The following is a 24037-nucleotide window of genomic DNA, read 5'->3' as shown; positions in this document are numbered from 1 at the left end:
ATGGCTAGAGATCTCATCAGAGCTAGGTCACAATATCCTACAAATTGCTAATACCATGGAATAAGCTGAGATTTTTCCCCCCCGAGAATTAAACCATACATAAATTATTATTTCAGTGAGGCATTTGTTGTAAGTTTAGATTAGATTCAACTTTATTGTCATAACACAAATACCAGGCAACAAAATGCAGTTTAGGTCTAACCAACAGTGCTACAGCAGCAAGTGCAGGATATAGATACAAGTTATAAAGTGCAATTATAGAAAAACTGTCTAATATTTACAAATGGATGTATTATGAACATTATATACAGGTCGCGTGGTTTCCGCTACATTCATTTTTTCTATGGCGGGGCGGCATGCCAAAATTCATCCCGCAACGGCTACATTACAACTTCTCATTCAAAACACTTTATTTTTTTTAATAGCGGGAAATAATCGCACCAAAACTTATTAAACATAAGTGAATTATAACAGCGCAAACTTTTCTGTAACCATAGTAGTGCTGTGCGTCATTTGTTTAACCCTTTAAGGTTACGTCCTGACTGACTGACAGGTGTGTGATGCGTGAGGCCAGCAAACACGACATATAGCCATTTCACTTTACTTTACGACGCATTAATATCACTCTCTAGGTCTATTAGAGACATTCAGAAATATTCCTAGCAAATCTAATAAAGGTTGGCTTAAATCGCACTCAGCAGCGTTTATTTGAGAGCGATCTCAACTTCTAATACTGCGTTTATGACATTTGTCATTGAAATAACGCCACAGGTAGTTGGTAGATTTGTGTAAAAAAGGCCTGCAGCCCAGGAAACACTGGGTCGTATTCCTGTATACAAGTTTACAGCAATGTTTAATGTATGTTGTCATCGACAACAACAACAACAAAACAATAACAAGTGTGAAGTGATAAAAAAATAGGTAACACTTTAGGATAATGAAGCATTAGTTATTGTATTTACTAACAGTAAGTATGAATAATATATTAAAGCATTTATTAATCATAGTTCAAAATTAACTAATGCATTATTTAAATCTTTATTTGTGCTTGTTAACATTGGTTAGTGCACCAGGAGTTAACATGCACTAACATTATTTAACTTAACATTACCTAATGTTAATGAAGATGAATAAGCACTGTTATAAAGATATTATTAATGTTTGTTCATTTAAGTAAATACATTAATTAATACATTATGGACTATTATTTAAGTGTTACCAAAGAATAGTATTAGAAGTTATGAGACAAATGGTTCATTTCATCAATGGCTCATAACAGTGGCTGACAAAAACACCAGCGATAACCACACGTCCGTATGCTTGTATTAACAAACTGTGCCAGTTACTCACACAGAACAAGCAGAACTTTGTATTTAAATAGCCTTTTTTCAGCTTAAACGGTCAAAATTTTGAAACTAATCTGCTATTTTGAATCATTATTCAGTGAAGCACTCATTAACCCTTTGATCTGTACGATCACACCAGTGTGATTAGAACATTTAGTGAGTCATCACAACAGAGAAGCATGACTGACTCAGTTTCCCCCATTTTGTGTCCCTCCCACTTCTCCAAAAAAAGTTACACTCTAGTAAACAGCCACTTACTTTCATTCATGTTGCGATATGTTAACATGTTGTAAATCCATCAGCTCTAATCTCTCCACTGAAGTGCAGGCTAACATAAAGGCACCCATCACCCGTAATTGATAAAATAGTATGATCATTATTATTCTGTTTAAATGTTGCAATGCTTATTCTTACACATATTTCAGAATAGGAATATCAGATACTTCACAATATAATTAGGACTTTTAACAATGTTGGCAGAAAAAGGAAAAACAAAAAACAAAGCAATATATGCATAAGCCAGTCAAGCTAGAGTGTCATAGGCTGGACGATATGGCAAAAACCTCGATAATTATTTTCCATATTGAATGATAATATCAATATGGAAAATTGATATTATTGATATTGAACATAATTCGATACAAGTTGTTAATGCTTCCAGATTTAGAAGAGAACCCAACAATGACTGAAGCCACAAAAATTAGAGGGTTCATTAAATGGCACATCATTTTCGGCCAATACATTTTTGGTTGTTGAAAATTCATTACATCTCTAATATTGACACACTTTTAGATTGTCATTGTTGTACATTTCTGCTGTGTGATTGCCTCTTAGATCAATATAGAGTAAAAAAGTCCAGAGCTTATCATTGTTATTGACATAAATTTTATTGCGAATAGATATCTTTTATCGACCTAGTTCTAGGGTAGGGCTGTGCAATTAATCGAAAATCCGGTTTCGATTTTGATTTTTGCTACAAACGTTTATGAAAAACCATTTATCGAGATAAACGATTACTCCATCATATACCGCCCCCTTTGCAGTTGTACACATTTGTTGCACTGTAAAGCTCAGTTCCACGTGAAAATGACTAAAAGCATGAACTGTAATGTAACTTTTGCAGCACGGGATGTGCATCATTCATATTTTTAAAAGCATGAAAGAGCACATGCTCTGTGTGTGTGCGCTGCGCTTGGCCTCGGACAGGCTCGGAGACGAGCAGAGCACACACATCCAAGGCCATCTTAATGTGAGCTCTTTAATGATCAAATACATGCACATTTGTGTCAGAGCGCTGTGTTTAGTGATTATTCATATTAACCCTTGTTTGTGTAATGAACTAACAAGTTGAGAATCAAAAGACATGTGAAAGAAAAACCATATCAGAACCGCACATGCAAAATTTTTATAACTGATTTCTTTTATCTTCGCTATGATGACAGTACATTACATTTTACTAGATATTTTTTCAAGATACTATTCAGCTTAAAGTGACATTTAGGCCGTACTCACACTAGGTACAGTTGTCACGAACCGGGCCAAAGCACGCTTGTCCCCTCTCCAGTCTCCCCCGATGGCCTGCACTCATACCACAATCGGGCCTGGACACGCTTACGTCATCGCTGCTGCGCTGTTCAGTGAGAAGTGCTCTCACTCAGCAGCACAGTGGAGATTTCTCCAGCTATATCGTTTCAGTCGGTTTGATATGCAGTGACATGCAGTCAAATATTTCGCCAAACAGTCCTTAGGGATGCGGTGACACGCAGTGAGATATTTCGCAGAACAGATCCGCCACTTTTGCCGCTCATAAACAATCATAAAGCCCTCGTGCTGCAGGAATAAGGAGGTCTGCTGAAGGTCCGCAGCTGTCGTGCAGTGAGGGGTTTGCGTCTTTAATAATCTAGGGCAGTTTGCGTTCACTGAACAATAAGAATGATTAATAAAATCCATATGAAACAGTCCCTTAAAAAACACTTCTCGCTTTCAGTTTCGGGCTTGAACCGCGCTCAGGCCCACCTCTTCCAACCGGGCCAGGGCCAGCCAAGTGAACCGTGCTTGAGCCCGATTCAGCACACTCACACTTCTCAAACGATCCGGGAAACGGGCCTGGGCACGGTACGGATGGCATAGTGTGAGTAGGCCCTTAAAGGCTTAATTAGTATAATTAGGCAAGTCATTGTACAACAGTAGTTTCTCCACAGACAATAAATATTTCTTAAAGGGGCTAATAATATTGAGCTATTACAATAGGTATCAAAATAATTAAACCTAGACCAAAATAATGGTGATTATGATTTTTCCTATAATCAAGCAGCCCTACTATAGAGTGTCCCATGAAAAATGACATCACTATGGAAACTTTATAGCCATGCATAAAACTTTCAGCAAAAGAGGGTCAGCAAAAGTATTTAAACCTTAAGGCCAACGCCAAACAACTAGACCCAACTGTGTTGTCACCTTGTGTTGGCTCAATTCTGAACCAAAAAGCTTTTCGTAGTCACACCAAACGGCTGGCAGCTGACTAAAAAAAAAAAAAAAAGTGTGTGTTTTGCGCCAACGTGGAAGGATGTGTCTTTCCACATCCATAGACAGCAGTTTCTGTTTTCTTGTTCACAATGGCCAACTGGAACTTCCAAAAGGCATGTGCAAAGAGTAAACATAGCAGCGTTCAGTATCATTTTCACCGCAATTGTCACCCACCATAGAGAGATATACTCCGACAAATATCTCTGATAATGTAATAATCCAAATTGTATTCAAGATATGTAGCAATGTTATGGCCTCTTTGTGTTCATTTTTGACTTGAATTGTTTACTTGCTACATCATTTCACTTCCTGCTCTGATTCGTTGCTAAAAAACCAGTCGGAGAGCTCTCTTCAGCTGATGGCCGACGCCAATTTGACATGCTTATTTGGGCCAACGATGTCAACCAAATGTCAACCCGACGAGAGGCAATGTGTGGGACACACCAAACCAACTACCAGGACCGATGAAGGCCAGTGGCTGATCGTCATCTTGGCGTTTTCTGGCTCTTGCGTGTTAAAGTTTAATATGTTAAAAGAATAAAACAAGGACTAATCACCTACTGGTGGTGCCAGTGTCAAATTTATTTATCCATGACCAGCCTAAAAGCCAGCACTAAAACACACTTAGCTAAATATTGCTTAAAACCATTAAGAGAAAAATAAATAATGCAAAAGCAAAGTGTGCACCCTTAAATAAAAAGAGCACTGACCTGCTGGCCGTACTGCATCCGTCCTTGCATGCCCATAGGGTATCTCTGAGGGCCAGGGGGCCCATAACCCTGGCCTGGGTAAGCAGGTCCCTGTTGGGGCCCTGAAGGAGTCCCTTGATGAGGCTGCTGGGAGTAAGGACCACCTGACCCGTACGGCTGACTGCGCATTTTCCCCATCTGATCCATGGAGCCTGGAGTCTGCAGAGCGAAAGCGAGAGAAAGATTTGAGACAAGGTAACTGGCAGATAATGACAGAAAAGTATAAACGGAGTGTTACACAAAGACATCCACAAAGCATTCAAAAACTCAAGGACACGTTATCCGAAACCATGAAATCAAACCATTATTCAGTACTACTGCACTCCCACACTGGAGAATTTGATTTTAAAAAGCCAGGGTGGAAATAAAAGAAAAGCAAGGACGGAATAAAAATGCAAGAAACCACAAGAGAAGAAGAGAGAGAAGAGCCAGAGGGGAAACGATAGTGGAAAAAGGAGAAGGAAAAAGAGAGAGACAGCAAATAACCCTGCGCTGCTGATTCCCACGGTTATTAACCTGACCGTTACCTTGCTCAGCCTTAGTTAAGGAAGTCAACAGTGCTATATATAACTCATTTCAAATGGAGGGCAGTCTGCCGAATATTTAACACATCCCAGCTGTAGCTCTGCTTGAGCCTTGGCCAAGCCAGCTTTTCCTTTTTTTGGAAAAAGTCGGCAAACTTGGCACCGAATGAATGACACGGGGCTTAATGACATGAAGAGAGGTCCAGCATGACTCGCACCGAGACGGATGCTGGAGCATAAAAGTCCAGGATGAGGGGTCACGTAAATATTGGAGTTGGAATATCCAGCTTGTTTTTGTAAACTGGCAAATATTTGGGAACAAAACAACTGCTCGTTCTGGGATGAACAACACAACAAAAGTTTCCTGAAAAACGCAGAACAATGGCTGTTCACTCATAATCTTAAAATCTCTCATTTACAGTCTTATCGTCAGGACGTTATCAGTCCGATTCAAACATTACTGACGAACGCATCAAAATACAAAAATACAAGGGTGCTAATTTGACTTCTAAACACTTTATTTCACAAGCAAATATGTTCACGTCATGACTTCTACAACGTATATTACTTCAAAAGCATCCTAATATACTAGGGCTACTAGAGCTACAACATATCAAAACATTATTGTTTTCGCAATAATAGTGTATCCAATTTCGCAGAGATGTACAATAGATTCAGTTATTTTATAGCATTTGTGTGCTGCATGCATAGGTTGTTTATTAAATTCTGACCAATCAGATGGAGCCTTTATCATCTTCATCCCCACCCTTGCAGTTAGGTGAACCTAGAGTTGAAAATAAACACTAATGCTTAGCGACAGGAGAGAAAAATGACAACAGCCAATAAGAATCAGTATTTCCGCTGAGGTTTTCAGTCATGATGTCAGTTTGCGCTGTGCACCTTGACATAGTTTATTTAATTAGCTCAGAAAATTATATTCTACCTGTTTGTAGTGTATGACCACAACATTTTAAAAAAAACTGATAATAGCATTACGCAAGTTAGTTATTTGGATTAAAATATTGTTATTGCAATACTTGTCAACACTGCATATTTTCTCAGTATCGTGCAGCCCTACACTAACACTTCAACATTGACTAACAACAACAAAAAATAAATAAATAAAATTGCTTTTACGATCATAATTTGTTTCTCATGTTGACTAAACTCTAAGCAGAAGCATAAAAAATAAGCACATTTTCATCTTAATCATCCTCTGTTTCGATTCAGATAGTGAACTTAACATGTTTTCAATAAACACAAAACATGCTTTCTAAATACATTACATGATTCAGTTCAAAGGTTTGGGATCAGTAAGATATATTTCATTTAAATGGAGTACATTTATTATCAAGCATGGATTGATTTAAAATTGAAAACATTTACAGTGCTCAGCATGACTATATCCATTTCTCAGTGATTATAGGCAATGTATTTGGTGCATTTAAACAAAACAGATTTATTGAACAGATATTTATCAAAATAATATTTTAGTCACCAAACATATTTAGAAATTTAAAGGTAATACAATAAGTTCAAGCAAAATATTGCAAAAAAAAAAATTACAACCTACAAAATTTCAATTTTTTTTATTTGTATTTAATATTTTTCTATAATATAGAAATTTGCTAGTGCTAGTTTTTGGACATTTATTGTAAGTTGTTTTGTTAGATTAGCTCCAGATTTGGTTTCAGACAATACCGACTAATCTAATGTATATGCACAAATACAATATTGTATGGCTTCCTATTAAAAATATGAATTTAAAAGATAGATTTGTGAGGGGTGTACTTAGTTATGCTGAGCACTGTATGTTTGTATGTTGCAAAACAATCCTGTTATAGACACTACATGTTGTTCTTTTTAACTTCTATTCATTAATGAATCTTAAACTACATGTAGCAAGTTATTTGAAATAAAGCAATGCAACTATTTCAAGATAATAAAACAATATATGCTAATATATTAAAATAATAATAAATGCTTCCCGAGCACCAATTCAGCATATTAGAGTAACTAACCTGATAAAAACCACATCAATTTTTAGAACATGAAGAATAAATAAACATTTTACATTTTTTAAATAATTTACATTGACACATACCATGTTTTAATCAAATAATGCCATTCTTGGTGAGCATTTAACATCTTAAAATTTTCTGAAAATCTTACCAACTTCAAACTTTTAAACAGTAGTGTGTGTAAACTATTTCGTCTCATACAATGAATATAAAATGATGATATATTGCATATTAAGATGCTTTTCTAATTGTGCATAATAAAGAAAGTCAAAAGTCAAAGACAATTAACCATCCACACTAAATTAAGCATCTCTGTGAATATGCTGATGATTTGAATGAGGTTTCTAATTGGCAATTTTATTTCCTAATTAAAACAGTTCACAATCCAACTTGCAGCTCCAAGTATGAGTTTAAAAGAACCTCATAAAATAAAACAAATAATTAAGTTTGAAATACAGCTAAAAGGTTGAAATATCAAGACGTTTAGCCATATCACCCAGACCCACGTTATGTATTTATAAAATTACAATATTTACTTTGAATAACCTTGCTCAATATTAGAAAAAACTGACATTTAACGTTGAGTTTTTCTGTGATTTATACTGCAACATGAATATAATTTCACAAGATGACTATTCAGAAAGAAATTTCTTACATTTATTGGCATCTGCATTAATTGTACAAAAGAAATAATATTTAAAACATTTACATATACATGCAAAATAAAATAAAAGCACAGATGAAAAGAAAAGAATGGGTGGAAATGAAATCAACAGCGCTTTATGGTTTTTGGTGGAGTCTAACAGTATTGAGGTACAGAAATTCAATAATCAAATCTAAAATAACACTGTATTGTCTTCATTTTATAAATAACTAAACAATTAATCATTGTTAAAGTGCCAAACTTGATCATTTCTTGTGTTTCATTTGAAATAGCTTGACATCCTGCGACATGACTGTTGCATATTCTCACATTGTGATATCGATGCTAAAACGATATATTGTGCAGCCCTAGTTTCCACTACAGTGTGAAATCTGTGCTCAGTGCAGTGTCAGCAAACACTCAGAACCATACGTCCACATGTTGCCTTGACTACTTTTCACAGCGATTGGTTGCTGCCCGGCGTTATGACTTGAAATTTGCATAAAGTCAAAAGTTTTTCAACCTTTCTGATTCTGATATGCTCTCAATACATTCTCCATGCCACTTTCAAGCCCACAATGCACTTCTTGGGTGTTTATGCTCAACCATAACACTACATTAACTTCAGATGATAACTGTCATCACATTAACAAACTGTAACGTAACTGTATTGTAATTTGAGCTCATAAGACTAAATCCATTACATGACATGATAAACATCATGCTCATTGTCAATGAGACCGAGTGCATTTATCAATTCTCGTTGATATCAAAGCTCTTCTATTGACCTTATTCTTCAATGTAGAGACACACTCGATTTTGCGTTTGTTTTAGAACTTCCGATTCGGTTGCCTATTGGAGAAATGACCAAGAATAATAAACGGCACAAAATGGTCAAACTACTTGCTCTACAAACAAGTGTATGCATAATTATACAGACAAAGTAGAATAATATAATGAGAAAATATTAGCTTGCAACATCAAGCACCATAACAAGCTGCTTTTAACACCTAAAAATGAGTGGAAGTGAATGAGATCGGAAGTCTCAAACCAAAAAGATTCAAATGGCTGCATCTGCTTGTGCGCAAAGAATGAAGTAAATACATCGTCATATCTAACAACACTGACAATATTAAAACCAACTCTGATTTTTGTTTTACGATGTCAAATGCACAAGTATATTACAAGGCAATACACAAGTGATAGATTTACGAATACCCCTGGCAATCAAGTTTTACAATAACTGGAACCAAACTACCAACATTCAAACGTAAGTAATTTTAACTAGTGACATGACGGATTGTGTCCTGTGTTGCCAGTCTAACAATGTCATACACCCTATAGCAGGGGTGGCCAACCCTGTTCCTGGAGAGCCACCTTCCTGCAGATTTCAGTTGCTACCCATATCAAACACACCTGAACCAATTAATTAGGACCTGAACACCTCTTGATAATTACAGGCAGGTGTGTTTGATATGGGTTACAACTGAAATCTGCAGGAAGGTGGCTCTCCAGGAGCAGGGTTGGCCACCCCTGCTCTATAGTATAGCATTACAACAAAATATTAAAGAGTATTTAGTACAATAAAACAGCACTGCTTATTCCCCACGTTATGTTATCACGGCAGACGTGGTCGACTATGGCATAAAAAAAGCCTCTGCTTATTTGGTGCTGCATTTCGTTTGGCTCTCATCAGCAATTTCTTCAGTGGTTTCGTTTCGACAGCTTTCAGCCTTTATCCGCAGTCACACCAGAGTTTGTTATACAGCGCTATGAAAAGAGACGGCATAAAAGCAGATGATTAGACGTTAATAAAGCGAGCGATTGCTCCATATAGTACATTTCTGTAGAGGTCATGTTTTGATCTTCTATTGGTCTCATGAAACTACGTGATGCGATTTCACAGGTCAGAGTTCAACAAGCTTTGACTTGAAAAGTGCAGTGTGATCGTGGCTTTACTTTGGTTCATACTACCATGATAATAAGGTTTAAATACTTTAGCTCATCCAAGAAGATGATTTATGCTCTGTAGGAGTCCTGCAAGTAAAGATAAAAACTACTTCAATAAATCCACACTAAAGGCTGGTTTATACTTCTGCGGAGTGATTGCTGTGATCCACGGCGTATGCCTTGCGCTTTGCCATACATTTATACTTCTGCGCGCTGTTTGTGTTACTCTGTAATAACACTTCTGAAACACTTGGCAGTAAGGTTCTTATTGTCCTCTGCATTGTGTTTCTTTGCAGATGATTTTTTGTTTTTGTTTTGAATCCTACCTTAAATGTACAAATTGATAAAACTCGATCATTCAGAGGCGGGAACCGGCTTGATCATAAGGTAAACACAAAACAAAAGTTTCAATATGGAGTTCCTTCATGACTCGACACTTGTAAACACTTGTGCTACATGTCGTGTCTTGACGTAGTACATTTTTTTGAGAGGTGCGCATCAGCGTCAACATCAGCAACGGCAAGGGGTATGCAACTGTGCAAAGACGATACATGTGTGCTTGATGCAGAAGCATAAATCAGCCTTTAGTCATGACGTCAACAAACTATGCTTTCGATTGTTGTGAATATGCACTCTCTAGTGGCGGAAAAACAGACTGTGCCCTTAAAATATATTGTTAAAATGTAGATAACATTAAAAATTTTAAAAATGTAAAATTAAACAGATGGTACAATCAGCTTATGTGCTCTTCACAGATGGGCGCTGAATCAAACATATAGAAGCAAAAATTAAAATGCATTACTGCATGCCACAATACAACTCCACACTGCACTTTTCAAATCAGACCAGTGAAACTCCATCCAGAGAAATGTTTAGGAGGTTCATTTTGAATTTGGCTGGAGTTCAAACCTTGAAAGAAGGTCTGTGGTTGTTAACGCTCTCCGGTGTGAAATGACTGAGGGCAAGCTGCTCTTGACATTTTCCAGAGTCCGAATGGAAAAAAAAAATCAAATAAATAAATGCAGCACATGGCTAATCTGCATAAGATAAAGTGAGGACTCCCTTGGCAGGAGAGGATGTTGGACGGGAGCAGTGATTGGTCATGGGGGATGGAGAGGACGCCACAAGACTAACAGATCCACTGTAGCCATTCAGAAGCGGCAGAAAGAAGAACTATGAATTAATGAATTCATATAAATATAGCAAAATATAGATCAGAGCTATGACAATTAACTTAAGCAAGCAATTGTAAACCAAAAAGTTCGGTACTTTATTTAAAATGTATATCTTGAAGACCAAACCAACTATTTTGCACACCATCCCTCACTATCGAAATGTAAATTCACAGATCAGGTAACACTTTGACAAGAACTAGCCTAAAAAATAAAAATGTTTCAAATAAAAAGTGAAAAATCTCCATGGTCAGACCAGAATCTTGAGGAAAGCTATAAATAATGCTTCACAAAAAAAAAAGAATTTGTGAAAATAGTTTAACATTGAAAAACAATGCTTATGAAGATTAAAACATTTTAGTTCTTGTGGCTTGTTGACCAGAAGAACTCTATTTTAAGAGAACTAACACAATAACTATTAATGTCCACTTCAACACACAATATTGTTTGGTTTATAAGTGTGTGTTGTGGGTTTTGTCATGTGCCGCATTCAATGGTTACAGAAATAAAAACTTATTCTGATTCTAAAACAATGGTTCCTTATACAAAATGTGTGTCCATACAGTTGTATACATCTATTATTCTGTTTGCATACACATTTCATTCCAGATTTTATTCTCTGCACAAATAAAACTTGCAAATCGAGTTTTCAATCCTCTGATTATACGCACAATTTGCACAGCGACAAAACTAAAGCACATGTAGCCTCAACTTGGCATGAGAAACGAAGTTAACTTTGGTAAACAGATGTTGTTCATCCTTGAAATTGCACTTAAAAGTATTTGGACAGATCCAAGACAAACAATCGTGATAGGGACCACATGAACGAGAATTTAGCATTCAGAGGATGACCAGACAGGAAATAGTGCACAACACAGTACTGTAAACAACTGGCACGAATTAAAGGGAATTCAAAAGGGCTTTTCGTGGTCAATATCCAACAATCTAGAGAAATAAGGTGCAGACTAATCAATCTTCAACAATTATAAATTCAAGAAAGTATCCCAGTTTACTAATGACACAAATGCAGAAAGTTTACGATCGCAGACTTTGTATAACATCTCGGTTTTAGACAATATATCAACGGACAGGAGCAACAAGATCTGAAAGAAACGAAATACAAGTATTTTTGCTCATTTATATTTTCCTGCATTTTTACATATGCTATTATTACTATAAGACATGATGGAATTGAAATTTCCATAAAGTTTTTATTAATGTACAGTATTATCACATCATTAACATAAGCTGCAAAAAAAAGCTACTTCAACATGTATAATAACAAAATGAACTAATTAAATTGGTTTAAATTAAAACCCTTTACAATAACGCCTTATTTGTAAAAGTTAGGTAATGCATCAACTAATATCAAAACAGATGAATTTGTAACAGAAGTTAGGTATCGAATTTTCAGCCACTGAAAGTTTACTGGCCTAAAATGTTGTACCATTTAATACAGTCTCTATTTTTTGAGGCTTCAGTCATTGTTGGGGTACTCTTTTAAATCTGCAAGCATTAACAACTTGTATTGAAAAGTATATCGCTATCATTCAATATGGAAAATAACTATCGAGATTAAACTTTTACCATATCGCCCAGCTCTATTCTATATTAAAATTAGACCTTTTAAACAAAACATTTACAACTTTACTGTACATAATGACTTTAACATCACATAAGATTGACAGCTTTACCATAGTTTTCTGTATTAGATTAGTTTTACAACGGTTTTAACAAATGAAGCCTTATTTTCAAGTATTAATGATCAATAGGAAAATAAATAATCTGAAAACAAGTTAAGCAATATCTCAGACATGGGCTGGTATAAAATTCTAATGGTATGAAAACCTTGGATAAAAATATCACGATTTCACGGTAAGACGGTATTGTGATCACTGCTCCAAAATTTGTTCTTTTTAAATGTCTGGGCAAAAAACAAAAACTTTTTTTCCGCATTGAACACAATACATTTTGTTTTGAGAAACATTTAGAATATTTTGGAGTAGTAAACACGTCAGGCTAATTAATTCAAATAAATCATTGACTTCTGCTTTTGTTTTAAAAACACACATTTACAATTTAAAATGCCAGCTTTGGATGTTTTCTGCTGGAGATACTGTTGTCCTACAAAAACAAACAAACCAAAAAAAGACATAAATAAAAAAATCGTACACATACCTTAAGAACGGTATAGCTGAAAATTTTGGCGGGTTTAAAACCTTGACTTTATACATTAAAAATGGTTATCGTCCCATGCCTAGTTGTGATGAACACTGCAAACACAACAGTCTGTACAAAACATGCCTAAACAAGCATTCTAAAACTTTAAATAATAAATAACTATTTACAATGGCTGGGCAATTAATCGAAGTTATCGAAATCGACACTCAGCACCTAATAAGTCTAATTTTTCCAGGTCAATTATTTCAATTATTTTCCCTACTACGGTTAAGTCTGATTTATACTTCTGTGGCGAGTGCATGCATTGCATATGGTCCGACGCAGACTTCTTGCAGTCACATACCTGCGCACCTTTCAAAAATATGTAATTACACATAGTTATTTATTTTGACTTTTTATAGGAAAAAAGTGACTTTGTTTTAGACAATGTGTTTTAATTTCAGTTGTTCAGCGTTGATGTTCACTCTTCATTCAAAAATCTCTCACTTGTGATATGTGAGCATATTTACGTATATAACTTGTCAGTGAACTATAAGAAAAAAAATAAAAATAAATAAAGCAATCTGTCATTAATCGTAATCAAGTTAAAATGTTCAATTAATCAGGATTTGGATTTTAGGACAAATAGCCCAGCCCTATTATTTACTATACATTGAACTACCTATATAATATCAGGTTTGCTCATAATCCCAATACAGTATTACTCGATCTCTACTTCCTAAACGAACTGTTAAAGTTTGTATAACAAAGTGATAGCATTCTTTTAAATGCACTAATGTCTGAATATGTTTAGTTATTTAATTAAGAAGCGCCTATTTCCCTGCATGCAGAATTAATGCTAAATGCATGCATCACATTGTTTTTATATATACACATTGCACTACTGCAAGAGTGAGGGAGGTGAACAACATGAACTAATCAGCAAGTGTTTCAGTGTTACATCATATGCAATTATAAATGGCCAAGAGCACAGGATGCAGAGCCAATCAGATCTCAGCGAGCATGTCAACCCAAGACCAACTGTCTCCTGCCTTTGACAGGAGGATTTTTACCTCCACAATTCAAATCCCACTGCAAACCAATCTGCACTTACTCAAATCACTGGGCTTGTGTTTACAAGCTGCGCGCATAGAGACCGACATTCAGTCGAGTCCACAGTTTAAAACTCACGCATTTCCTCATCAAATACACTCCTAACTTCATTTCCGAGAGTGTTTGAATACATTTTACACTTAAACTGGAATAATTGCCATAGGTTTATCGACTGTAGAACTGTGACACGCACGTATCGGTTTACACAACACGGGTTTTCCCCACACAAAATATCCGCTAATTTTATGCTAATCGCCCTCCTAATTGACCTCCGAACGGACCCACAACACCCAAACCGTCTAAATATCGCAGGTCAGATACATATACACAATAATAAAGCAAAAAAAAACACAGACAGGCCTATGAGGGAAAAGCTAAATGCGTTTAAGCCTCCTCGAAGGAGAAGCAGCCTGAGCTAAATACGCATTTTCAATCGCAGATCTACGGAGCAATAATAGGCAACAGTTTTCATCCCACAGCTCAAGTCCAGGCACAAACCTCGAAGCTTTACGAAAGTTTTCTGGTTAGAACTTAATAAAAACAGTAAAATGTTCAGCTGCTGTGGAAAAGCAAGGAGGCAGCCATTTTATAGAGTCTCTTGCTCAGACAATAGCAAGCACAGTGCGTTTCAGCCACTCGTATGACTTATAAGACATGGTTTTTACATGGCATTAGGGTTGTAATTTTACCTGGTTTCTACCCAGGGGCTGCCCAGTACTTCCCGGACTCATGGGTGGCGGGTGATGGCTCCTTTGTTGCCAACCCGGATGGCCCCCACCATACTGCCCGCCGCTGCTGGCCATATCTGCTGGTCCCTTAGCACCGTCCTGGCTGTTGTAGTCACTCGGCGGGTAATTGGGGTAACTCCTGGCACCGCTCGGGGAGGTGAGAAGCTGGTTGAGGGTCGGGGTGGATGTCGGCTGCGGGTTTCCCATGTTATATCGCTGATTGCTGTAAGATGCAGCCGCTGCTGGCTGCTGTTGCTTGGCTGACTGCCCCCCTACCGCCTGAGCCTGAGGAGCGCTGCGCGGAGAGCTCATGCCGTAGCCCTGGCCCGGGTAAGGGCTTCGGTTCCCGAACGGACTGTAGCTGTTGTACTGGTGGTTCGGAAAGCTGTGGTCATGGGAGTTGGGCTGATAGGGGTCCATCATACTGCCCGACAGCGCGCCTGGCCCCGCTGCAGCTGCCATGCCAGGGCTTTGTTGTCCGCCATGTTGATGAAAAGGGGCCCGGCCGTAGTGCTGCGCGTAGCTATAGGAAGCTGGCTGATACCCGGGCGCGTGATGGTGTACCATTCCAGGATGGTTGTTCCCCTCCGCTCCGGTGCTATCATTTTGATTATTGTTCACCCTCGACGGATTCCCGTTGCCGTTCTTCATCTCCGACTCCCCTCCTCCCCCAGCATTTCCCACATCGGCCCGGTCCTGCAGTTCCCCGCGAGCCGGAGATCCGCTCTCTAGTCCCGGCTCCTTATTTTCCTGCTGCTTCTCCCCCGGTACCGACTCCTCCTTTGGGTCTCGATCCGGTTTTTTCAGCTCGGAAGGCGGGCTGGTGTTGAGAGAGGTAGCGCTGGCGACCTGAGCGGCCATGATCCCCCCCCTCTCCCTCTCGGCGAGTCGGTCACAATCAAACGAGAAACATTGAATGTAAATACAATAGTTTTACAACAATTTACCCGTGTCCCGACTCATCCCCACCCCTTACGCCGGACCGAATCCGGACTCCAGCGTCGGCTCCGTTTTTAGGCTCTCTCGCAACGAGTTCCCGGGAAATGAAATTTAACCGACACGGAATTTGTGGGGGTTCTGTGCAGAAGTAGACTACAGCCGAGGAACGGATCACACCAGCACGAGGCTCACTCAGATACAGCCATTTTACCGAGGTGCGCTGACACCAGTAAAACATGGCTCGGACTCTGCTAGGAGTGCGGAATGGATTCGAGGAAGGGGGCTGGGTAGGGGGTGTTCAATTGACGTTGCATAACGGCAAGGTTGAAAACGGCTCCAAGAACACATTTTGGTGGGAAAACTGGGACTGTACAAGAGAACTGAACGAAAACAGTATAGCAGGCATTACCATTGCACTGGTTGTGTGCGTTCGCCCTACAAACTAAGCTTGTCTTACTGGTCTAACCTATAAAATACCAAAGCCTCACACACTCCTAAACTACTTTTTAACCCTAAAATGAACCTATAGACAACCATAACTGATACATTATTTATTTCATAGGTGTTTTCTGGTTGTTGTTTGTAGGATTATGTTCCAGTATTTGATTAAAGGTTAAATGAAGGCAAATCAATAAAATCCCAGAAGCTTTTAATTTTTATATAGCTTAAAGAACAGAATAGCACAATTAAAACCAATTTTAAATTCTTATTATGACGTGAATTTAAACATTCATACAGGTAAGATTAGAATAGTAAAACCCAGGTCACTTTATATAATAAATTAAAGGAGAAATGCTTCCTGTTTCTTTTGTGGTTGTCAAAAGTTGGAATTTTTCCACATGTTTTGTCTTTTGTTAAAAGCTAACCAAAATGCCTAGGCCAACGTGATCAAAACGATCAAATTAAGATCTATGAAAGGAAAAGGCTCTGAGTGACACTAAAGGAATAATTCAAGGGACGGACTGTTTGCCAAAAAGGTAATATAGTAAATAAAGCCCAGTTTCTGTCACAGACTGACTGTTTCTCTTCACAAGACCTCAATGTATTATCAGGAGCCACATGTATTTATTTTGTTTTGCCTGTATGTTTTTATGTCTCGGATGAGACAATTTAAAATACATAGAGCTCCACATTTTCAGCTAAAATATTCTTGAATGTTCTACAGCCGTTTCTGGGATGGCCTGAGGTAGATAAAATTAACAGCAATTTTTCAGTTACCTTTAAATTCAGGTTACATGTTATCTTTGGTGTTTAAAATAGCCAGTTTTTGTGCTTTCGTTAAAAGCTAGGATAATCATTTTCATATTTTAGTGCACATACGTGATGCTACATTTTACCAATACATTTCATAATGATTTCATACAAATAAGACAATTCTGATGCGGTGTTGTTGTGTCTTCACTCAATGTTATAAACTGTGTTCTGAAGTCAAACCGGTTGAGAAACACTGTTTCAGGGGGTTGTGCTGATTGAAATGCGTTGGGAAAGTAAGAGAAGGGAGGGTTGGTGGTGGGTTGAGCTAGTCTGCTAGCAGGAAGTGAAAATGAAAAACGAGAGAGAGATAGAGAGAGAGAGCACAAGTAAAGGAGAAAATCAGATAAACCACACAAAGTGGTTGAAAGGCAGAATACATTATCATCACAAAATAAGCCCGTCTATTTATACTGTGCTTCAGTTTGGAATCTAAAAAGAGATAGAGAAAGGATCTCTGGGGAAAAATATGTTTTTAGGAGAATAAGAGAGCGTCTGTGGTTGTGTGCTCTCCCCACCCCCTCTCGCTCTGCAAAAGCAGCACAGCAGCTCTGCTCTGGTATCTCAGTATGGGGGATGGGAAGAGCACAGCACAGCACAGTCTTAATGCAATGCAGAGCCGCTAGTACTGCTGCCCAACTCCTGTTGTGTCCTGTGAAGTACAGGGGGAAGATCCTCTTTGGCATTTTTTAAACAGTGTATAAATACATTTTTTTATTTCTGGGAAATGCGTTTCTCCCGAATGTATACATATTTAATCCTAATGCAGAGGACATGGAAATGAGATTAATCATTTATGGGGACTGTGATGTAATGTTTTATGTTTGATTTGGGGCTCTAAAATGTTCTGTAAAATAAATATATGAATATATATTTGCCATTCAAAATAATAATGAGGTTATGTTTTTGTTAATGTTTGATAGTATAATGGAAATAAAGCAACATACACATATTCAAATGAATGCAAACATCAGTTTATTTCTGTTTTAGTATCACTGATACACTTAAAGTTTTGGTAATTTTTAAAGTAGGTTTTATTTTATTCCCTTAAAAATTGTATTCCCTTCACTGTACTGGGGTGTTAGGACCCACACAGACTGCAGGTTGGGCGCCCCCTGCTGGTCTCACCAACACAACTTCTGGCAGCAACCTAACTTTCCCATGTGGTCTCCCATCCAGGTGCTGACTGGGTGCAGCCCTGCTTAGCTTTAGAGTGCAAACATGTAAACGTTGCAGAGAGCTAGCTGCCAGCTTATATAAACTACATTTTTGTTAAAGTTTTTTTTCTTTCCTTTTTAAATATTTCCCAAATTATGTTTAACAGCGCAGGGGCATTTTCACAGTAAGTCTGGTAGTATATTTTCTTCTGGAAAAAGTCTTATTTGTTTTATTTTGGCTATAACAAAAGCAGTTTTAAAAAATGTATGAACCATTTTAAGATAAAAATGATTATCCCCTTTAAGCAAAATATTTTTCCATCTACAGAACAAACCATCATTGTACAATAACTTACCTAATTACCCTAGCCTGCCTATAGTTAACCTCATTAACCTAGTTAAGCCTTTAAATGTCAATTTAAGCTGTATTGAAGTGTCTTGAAAAATATCTATTTACTGTCATTTTGGAAAAGATAAAATAAATCAGTTATTAGAGATTAGTTACTAAAACTATTAGGATTAGAAATGTGTTGAAAAAAATCTTCTCTCCCTTAAACAGAAATTGGGGGGAAAAAATAAACAGGGAGGCTAATAATTCTGACTTCAACTGTGTGTGTGTGTTCACTCACTCACACGCCATATATATTATGTATACATTATTATTTTAATTTCAGCTTAAATGTAATCATAAGATTTGTGTTTACTTACAAGAATTAAATCCAGGACCTTTGTGTTGCTAACATCATCATATACCAAATGAGTAATAGGAAAGCAAATCATTACAAAACACACAAATCAGTCTTTAACACTCTCATAAGACTTCAATTGTAATACTCATTTCATTTTCCTTCGGCTTATTCCCTTCTTTATCAAATGACCACAGCGGAATGAACCGCCAACTTAACCAGCATATGTTTTAAAAAGCAGATGCCCTTCCAGTCGCAACCCAGTACCAGGAAACACCCATACACTTTCATGTTGACAACGCACTCATACAATACAGCCAATTTAGTTCATCCAATTTACCTACAGCACATGTCTTTGGACTGTGCCGGAAACTGGAGCACCCGGAGGAAACCCACACGAACACAAGGAGAACATGCAAAATCTATACAGAAATGCCAACTGGCCCAGCTGGGGGTCGAACCAGCGACCTTCTTGCTGTGAGGCAACAGTGCAAACCACTGAGCCACTGTGCCGCCCTCTGTAATACTATAGGTAAAATGAAAATGATCATCATCGTTGATATTTTGAAGAAAATCCAAACATTTAATTTTGTAAAGATAAGTAATTAAATCTAATAAATTGTCCTTAACAAGAATGATCTCAAATGTTCAGCCTTTCTTCTCTAAGTAAACGTCGTGAAATGCTGTCGTTTTGAATACCTTGCTCTTTCCCTAAAATGGCTGAGAGAAGATGAAATCTGGAAGATGTAATGATTTCGCTGAGATTTGCAAGCAAAAAAAAAAAGAAGAGAAAGCCAAACAAGCGCAGCTTTCATCTGTCCTTGTTTGTCAACAGTTTTAATGAGGCAGAGTACAAAGTATGCCACATTTTCTGTGTAAACAAAACCATGCGCATTCAAACCCTTTCATGACCCTCGGAGCGCCAATAAGCCACATGCATACACTGCTGGTAAAGGGAGGAAAGTGCTCAGCAGAGCCCTTCATTCAATCAGACTTTCATTCAATCCCTTGTTCTCAGACACACCCCCACATGGGAATCCATAAAGTAGCAAGAGCAGACACAAGGAAGTTGGTCCTCAGCCAGCAGGTTGCTGGGCAGCGTCTCACACACACACGCACACACACAACGGCTCTCTGAAGTGTGCTGGGGAAGGAAGTGCCACTCCAGAGAGCCATAGGAAACCATATGGGGCATAATCGTGTGTTCAGCACGCACTGGTGACATTCATTACAGCCCAAAATAAATGTGTTCACCATGACTTGAGTTAAAACTGTAGAAAAAGGCAAAACTAAACTAAGTTTCCATATATTTTCCATACACTGCTGGATTTACATATAGTCTTATATGAGACACACAGTAATGTACCGTATCTATTAAAATACTCCCAGAATGTTTCCCTAATATTGGTCTTTTGCTAATCAAATTATTAAACTGTAAAACCCAACGGTCAACTTTATCAAATGAAATGTAGTGTAGTTAACTCAAAATTGATTGAAGGTTGATTCTACTCATTTAAAAAGAGTTTTGAACTCAGCGTTGAAGGTAATGATTCTACTGTTAAAAATGATTAGTAAATTAAACTTAGTAAACCAATTCTCTTAAAAGCAACAAGTGGACTTTACAAAAATAATGTAAGTAAACTCATTGTAACTTGGAACTGTTAAGCAGACTAATTTTTTTTTAATTATGCTTATTACTCACTCAAGTCAACAATTTTTTTTACAGCGTCAGGCTATTTTTTAGCACATCTGTTTTTAAATAATTACTGTAATTATTACAATATTACATATCTGGTGCTTCATTAAGTCTAAAGATTTATTTTAGTTAGTCATTTTGCTAGATGCAGAATAACTGAAAAAACAAAACAAATATAATAAATGTGTATTGGAAAAAGGATTAATTTACTTTTAGCTAAAAAAAAATTGAATACATCTTGCATCATAAAATAAATTAAGTCAACCTAACAGTTCCAAATTACAAGGGGTTTACTTACATTATTTTTGTAAAGTCCACTTGTTTCTTTAAAGGAAATTGGTTTTACTTTAAATAACTAATAACTTTTTACAGTGTAAATTAAATACCTCATTACTACAACTTAAATCGGGTAAGTTCACGATTTTCATATAGATTTTTATTTTTATTTTTTTGCTTAAATGGTTTGTAGCAATCGGTTTTATCAAACGGTTGCCTTTATTTATTGGGTTTTACAGTACTCAATTGGTTTGAGTTCTTCTCGTTTTGGGGTTTTTGCTCAAATTGCTTCGTTTACTTAAATAGAGTAAGTTCACAATACTCATTAGGATTAGTTTCCTAAAATGGTTTGAGTTACCTTATCTTTTTGGGTTTTACAGTGTAGGCTACCTCTACAGAGTATATACAGGAATCAGACAGTGAAATTCAATTCCTTTTAATACCTTTTTTAAGACTCTTTCCATACATTAAGACCTTATAACGACTTTAGGTTTCAACCGGAAACACTGGCGAGGTTTTAACTTACAGTATATTTACTAAATATTAAAGTAAGAAACTAATCCAACACTAAAAGATTATGCATATGCTGAATAAAAATCTATTAAATCTAGCAAATTCAGCAGATTGGCACCTATAGAACTGCAGAAATAATGATGTTGCCTTGATTACTGCAATAAACAAAGCAGCATGATGTCAAATCTAGCAAGACTGATTTCATAAACTACACAGCATCCAGATAGTCAAAGATTTAATTCAGGCAAACTTTAGCATACAACCATACATTGCATAATCAAAATGAAATAATATTTGATACCTTGCAAAATAGCATTTAAGACTTTTTGATACTTTAAGGCCTTCAATTTCTCTACATTTATTTATCAACTTTTAATGCTCTTTAAGATCCCCTGGACACCCTGCTCTCTCTTTATATATATTTGGTAACCATAATCAAATCTTCCCAGAACATTGCAGGGAGGTTAATAAACTGTAATTGTAACTAAGGCAAATGCGATATGACTTCTACATACATTTTACAATTTTTTAGCTATCTTTTTTTCATATTCTAAAATTGTTTGTTAAATCTGTATATTGAGTTAAAATTAATCAATTTAGTTAACATAAACATGAAACTATTCCATAGATGACATTATAATCCACCGACTGAATGACTGTATAGTTATATTAAATTATAAATTGAATAACATGATAAAAAAAAAATATATATATATATATGTATATATATATATATATATATATATATATATATATATATATATGTATATATATATATATATATATATATATATATATATATATATATATATATATATATATATATATATATATATATATATATATATATATATTAGTTCTAGCATCATTTAGTGATAAAATAAGTGTTCAGATTTTCAGTTTTTTTCTGATCTGGTTAAATTTTGCCCAATTTTCCTTCCTTATTGTTTCCACGAATTTCATATTATGCTAAATAATTTCAAGCTTATGTTAAATATAAAAAAAACCTAATTATAGAACCAAGACACAAAAAGCAGTTAATGTATTTCATATAAATACAATATTTCATAAATTCAATATATCTTTTAACATAAAAATACAATTATTCAGTAGAACATTAACTCATGTAACCAATATGAAAAAAAAGACTAAATAAACAAAACAGATTAAATGTATTTGTTATACAGGAACATTTTTGTTAGCATTTAATCCACCCACACTGACTAGTTCTTGTAAAAATGAAAATTTCTAAACTTGTTTTAAAACTACATGATGTCTAGAGCAGTTGTATTAGTCAAGCTTACACATATTCAGACCCTGTAAAGCAGAAACAGATTTCACATTGCCAACTCCATTCCCTGTCTGCCTCCTGTTTTTACCCTGCGTATTCCACAAAACGCGAAGAGGAGTTCAAATCGAAGTGGACCTGTCTCCACATGGATTCCTACTGATAAATTCAGCTTTCAATAGCCTTGTATCGCCTGTTTGTACTCTAGTTGCAATATTACAAATTTTATTTTCTTTTTACTTATTTGTAAATGCTCACAGCAACAAATACAGTTACATTTAAATGACACAGAGTTTTAAAAAAACACCAGCGTTTTCAGACTGCGTTATTTTAAACTCCACTCCACGTATTCTAAGCTTCTCAAACCGAGTGCGCTAAGAGGCAAAGCACTTCTTTCTGGTTCCCGGAATACTTCCGTGGCTCGCACAAGTATGTGTTAAGGTGACTGTAGTGCATTTTTATTCCTACTGAATACTGTAGCACTTTCAAACTTAAGCTTACACGACTATATCATATTAAACTGATATTAGCTAAGAGAAAACAGACCAAAAAGACAAGTTCTATAAACACCGAGCACTAGCTAACATAGTTGTCATGTCTCCCTCTCGTGTACAATGCATTCCTGTGTTCATCCGCGAGTGAGAAGGCCTTTTCAAGGTCCAGACTGCACATGATGGAAAACGAGTTCCGGCTCGTAAAGCTTCTCTCCGCCACAAGTTCGCTAAAAACGCGCCCTGTATCACGAGGAAGCCAGAGTAAACGAATAAACACGACCACAACACTTCATACTGTAACGAATAATAAAACACAACACCGCCCATTGATTTATAAACAAAGTATCGACAAGTTTAAACATTAAAACACGATAATCATTTACTTTCTAGTTTAGTGTGTTCTCCGACTAACACAGTTGTTTTTGCTCTCAGAATTGACACGCAATCGACTGAACTTACCAGAATTTAAATGATAAACCAGGAAAAAGCAGACTACTATATTGTCTGAACAAGTAGCCGTCATGACAGTGACCTCTAGTGGTGCTAAAGTACTTCTTAAACTAACATGTACTTGAGCCCATCAAGATTTAAAAAACTGGAGAAAACAATCCGAAATTAAGAATTATTTTGCTGTAGATCAGTGATGCCCAAAGTTGGCACACTGTAACCTTTGTTTTGGCCCACCACCCCATCTGAGAAGAGAATGAGAAGGATGGAGAAGGTTGGGGCAAATGCCTTTAAAAGAGATCATCATTTCTAATTTGATGCAACATTTTTGTTTGTTTTATTGCTGAGCTACAAAAAA

The 24037-nt window shown here is 36.6% G+C and overlaps 1 protein-coding gene across 2 annotated transcripts in view; it reads right to left on the bottom strand.

Moving 5' to 3' along the window:
* The window catches only part of arid1aa (AT-rich interaction domain 1Aa), a 36439-nt gene extending 20387 nt beyond the window's left edge, over positions 1-16052 (bottom strand). For both annotated transcript variants that reach the window (XM_087287384.1, XM_087287385.1), the window contains exons 1-2: positions 14894-16052; positions 4583-4780 (exon numbers count right to left, since the gene is read on the bottom strand). In XM_087287384.1, coding sequence (XP_087143510.1) covers positions 4583-4780; positions 14894-15793 — 1098 coding nt within the window. In that variant the 5' untranslated portion in view covers positions 15794-16052. The remainder of the gene's footprint in view (positions 1-4582; positions 4781-14893) is intronic.
* Between the last annotated feature and the right edge of the window lie 7985 nt (positions 16053-24037).

This window comes from Danio rerio, chromosome 16, assembly GCF_052040795.2.
Source record: "Danio rerio strain M-AB ecotype USA chromosome 16, GRCz13ab, whole genome shotgun sequence".
NCBI classification, from domain to species: Eukaryota; Metazoa; Chordata; class Actinopteri; order Cypriniformes; family Danionidae; genus Danio; species Danio rerio.
This window is presented reverse-complemented; position numbering and strand designations above follow the sequence as displayed.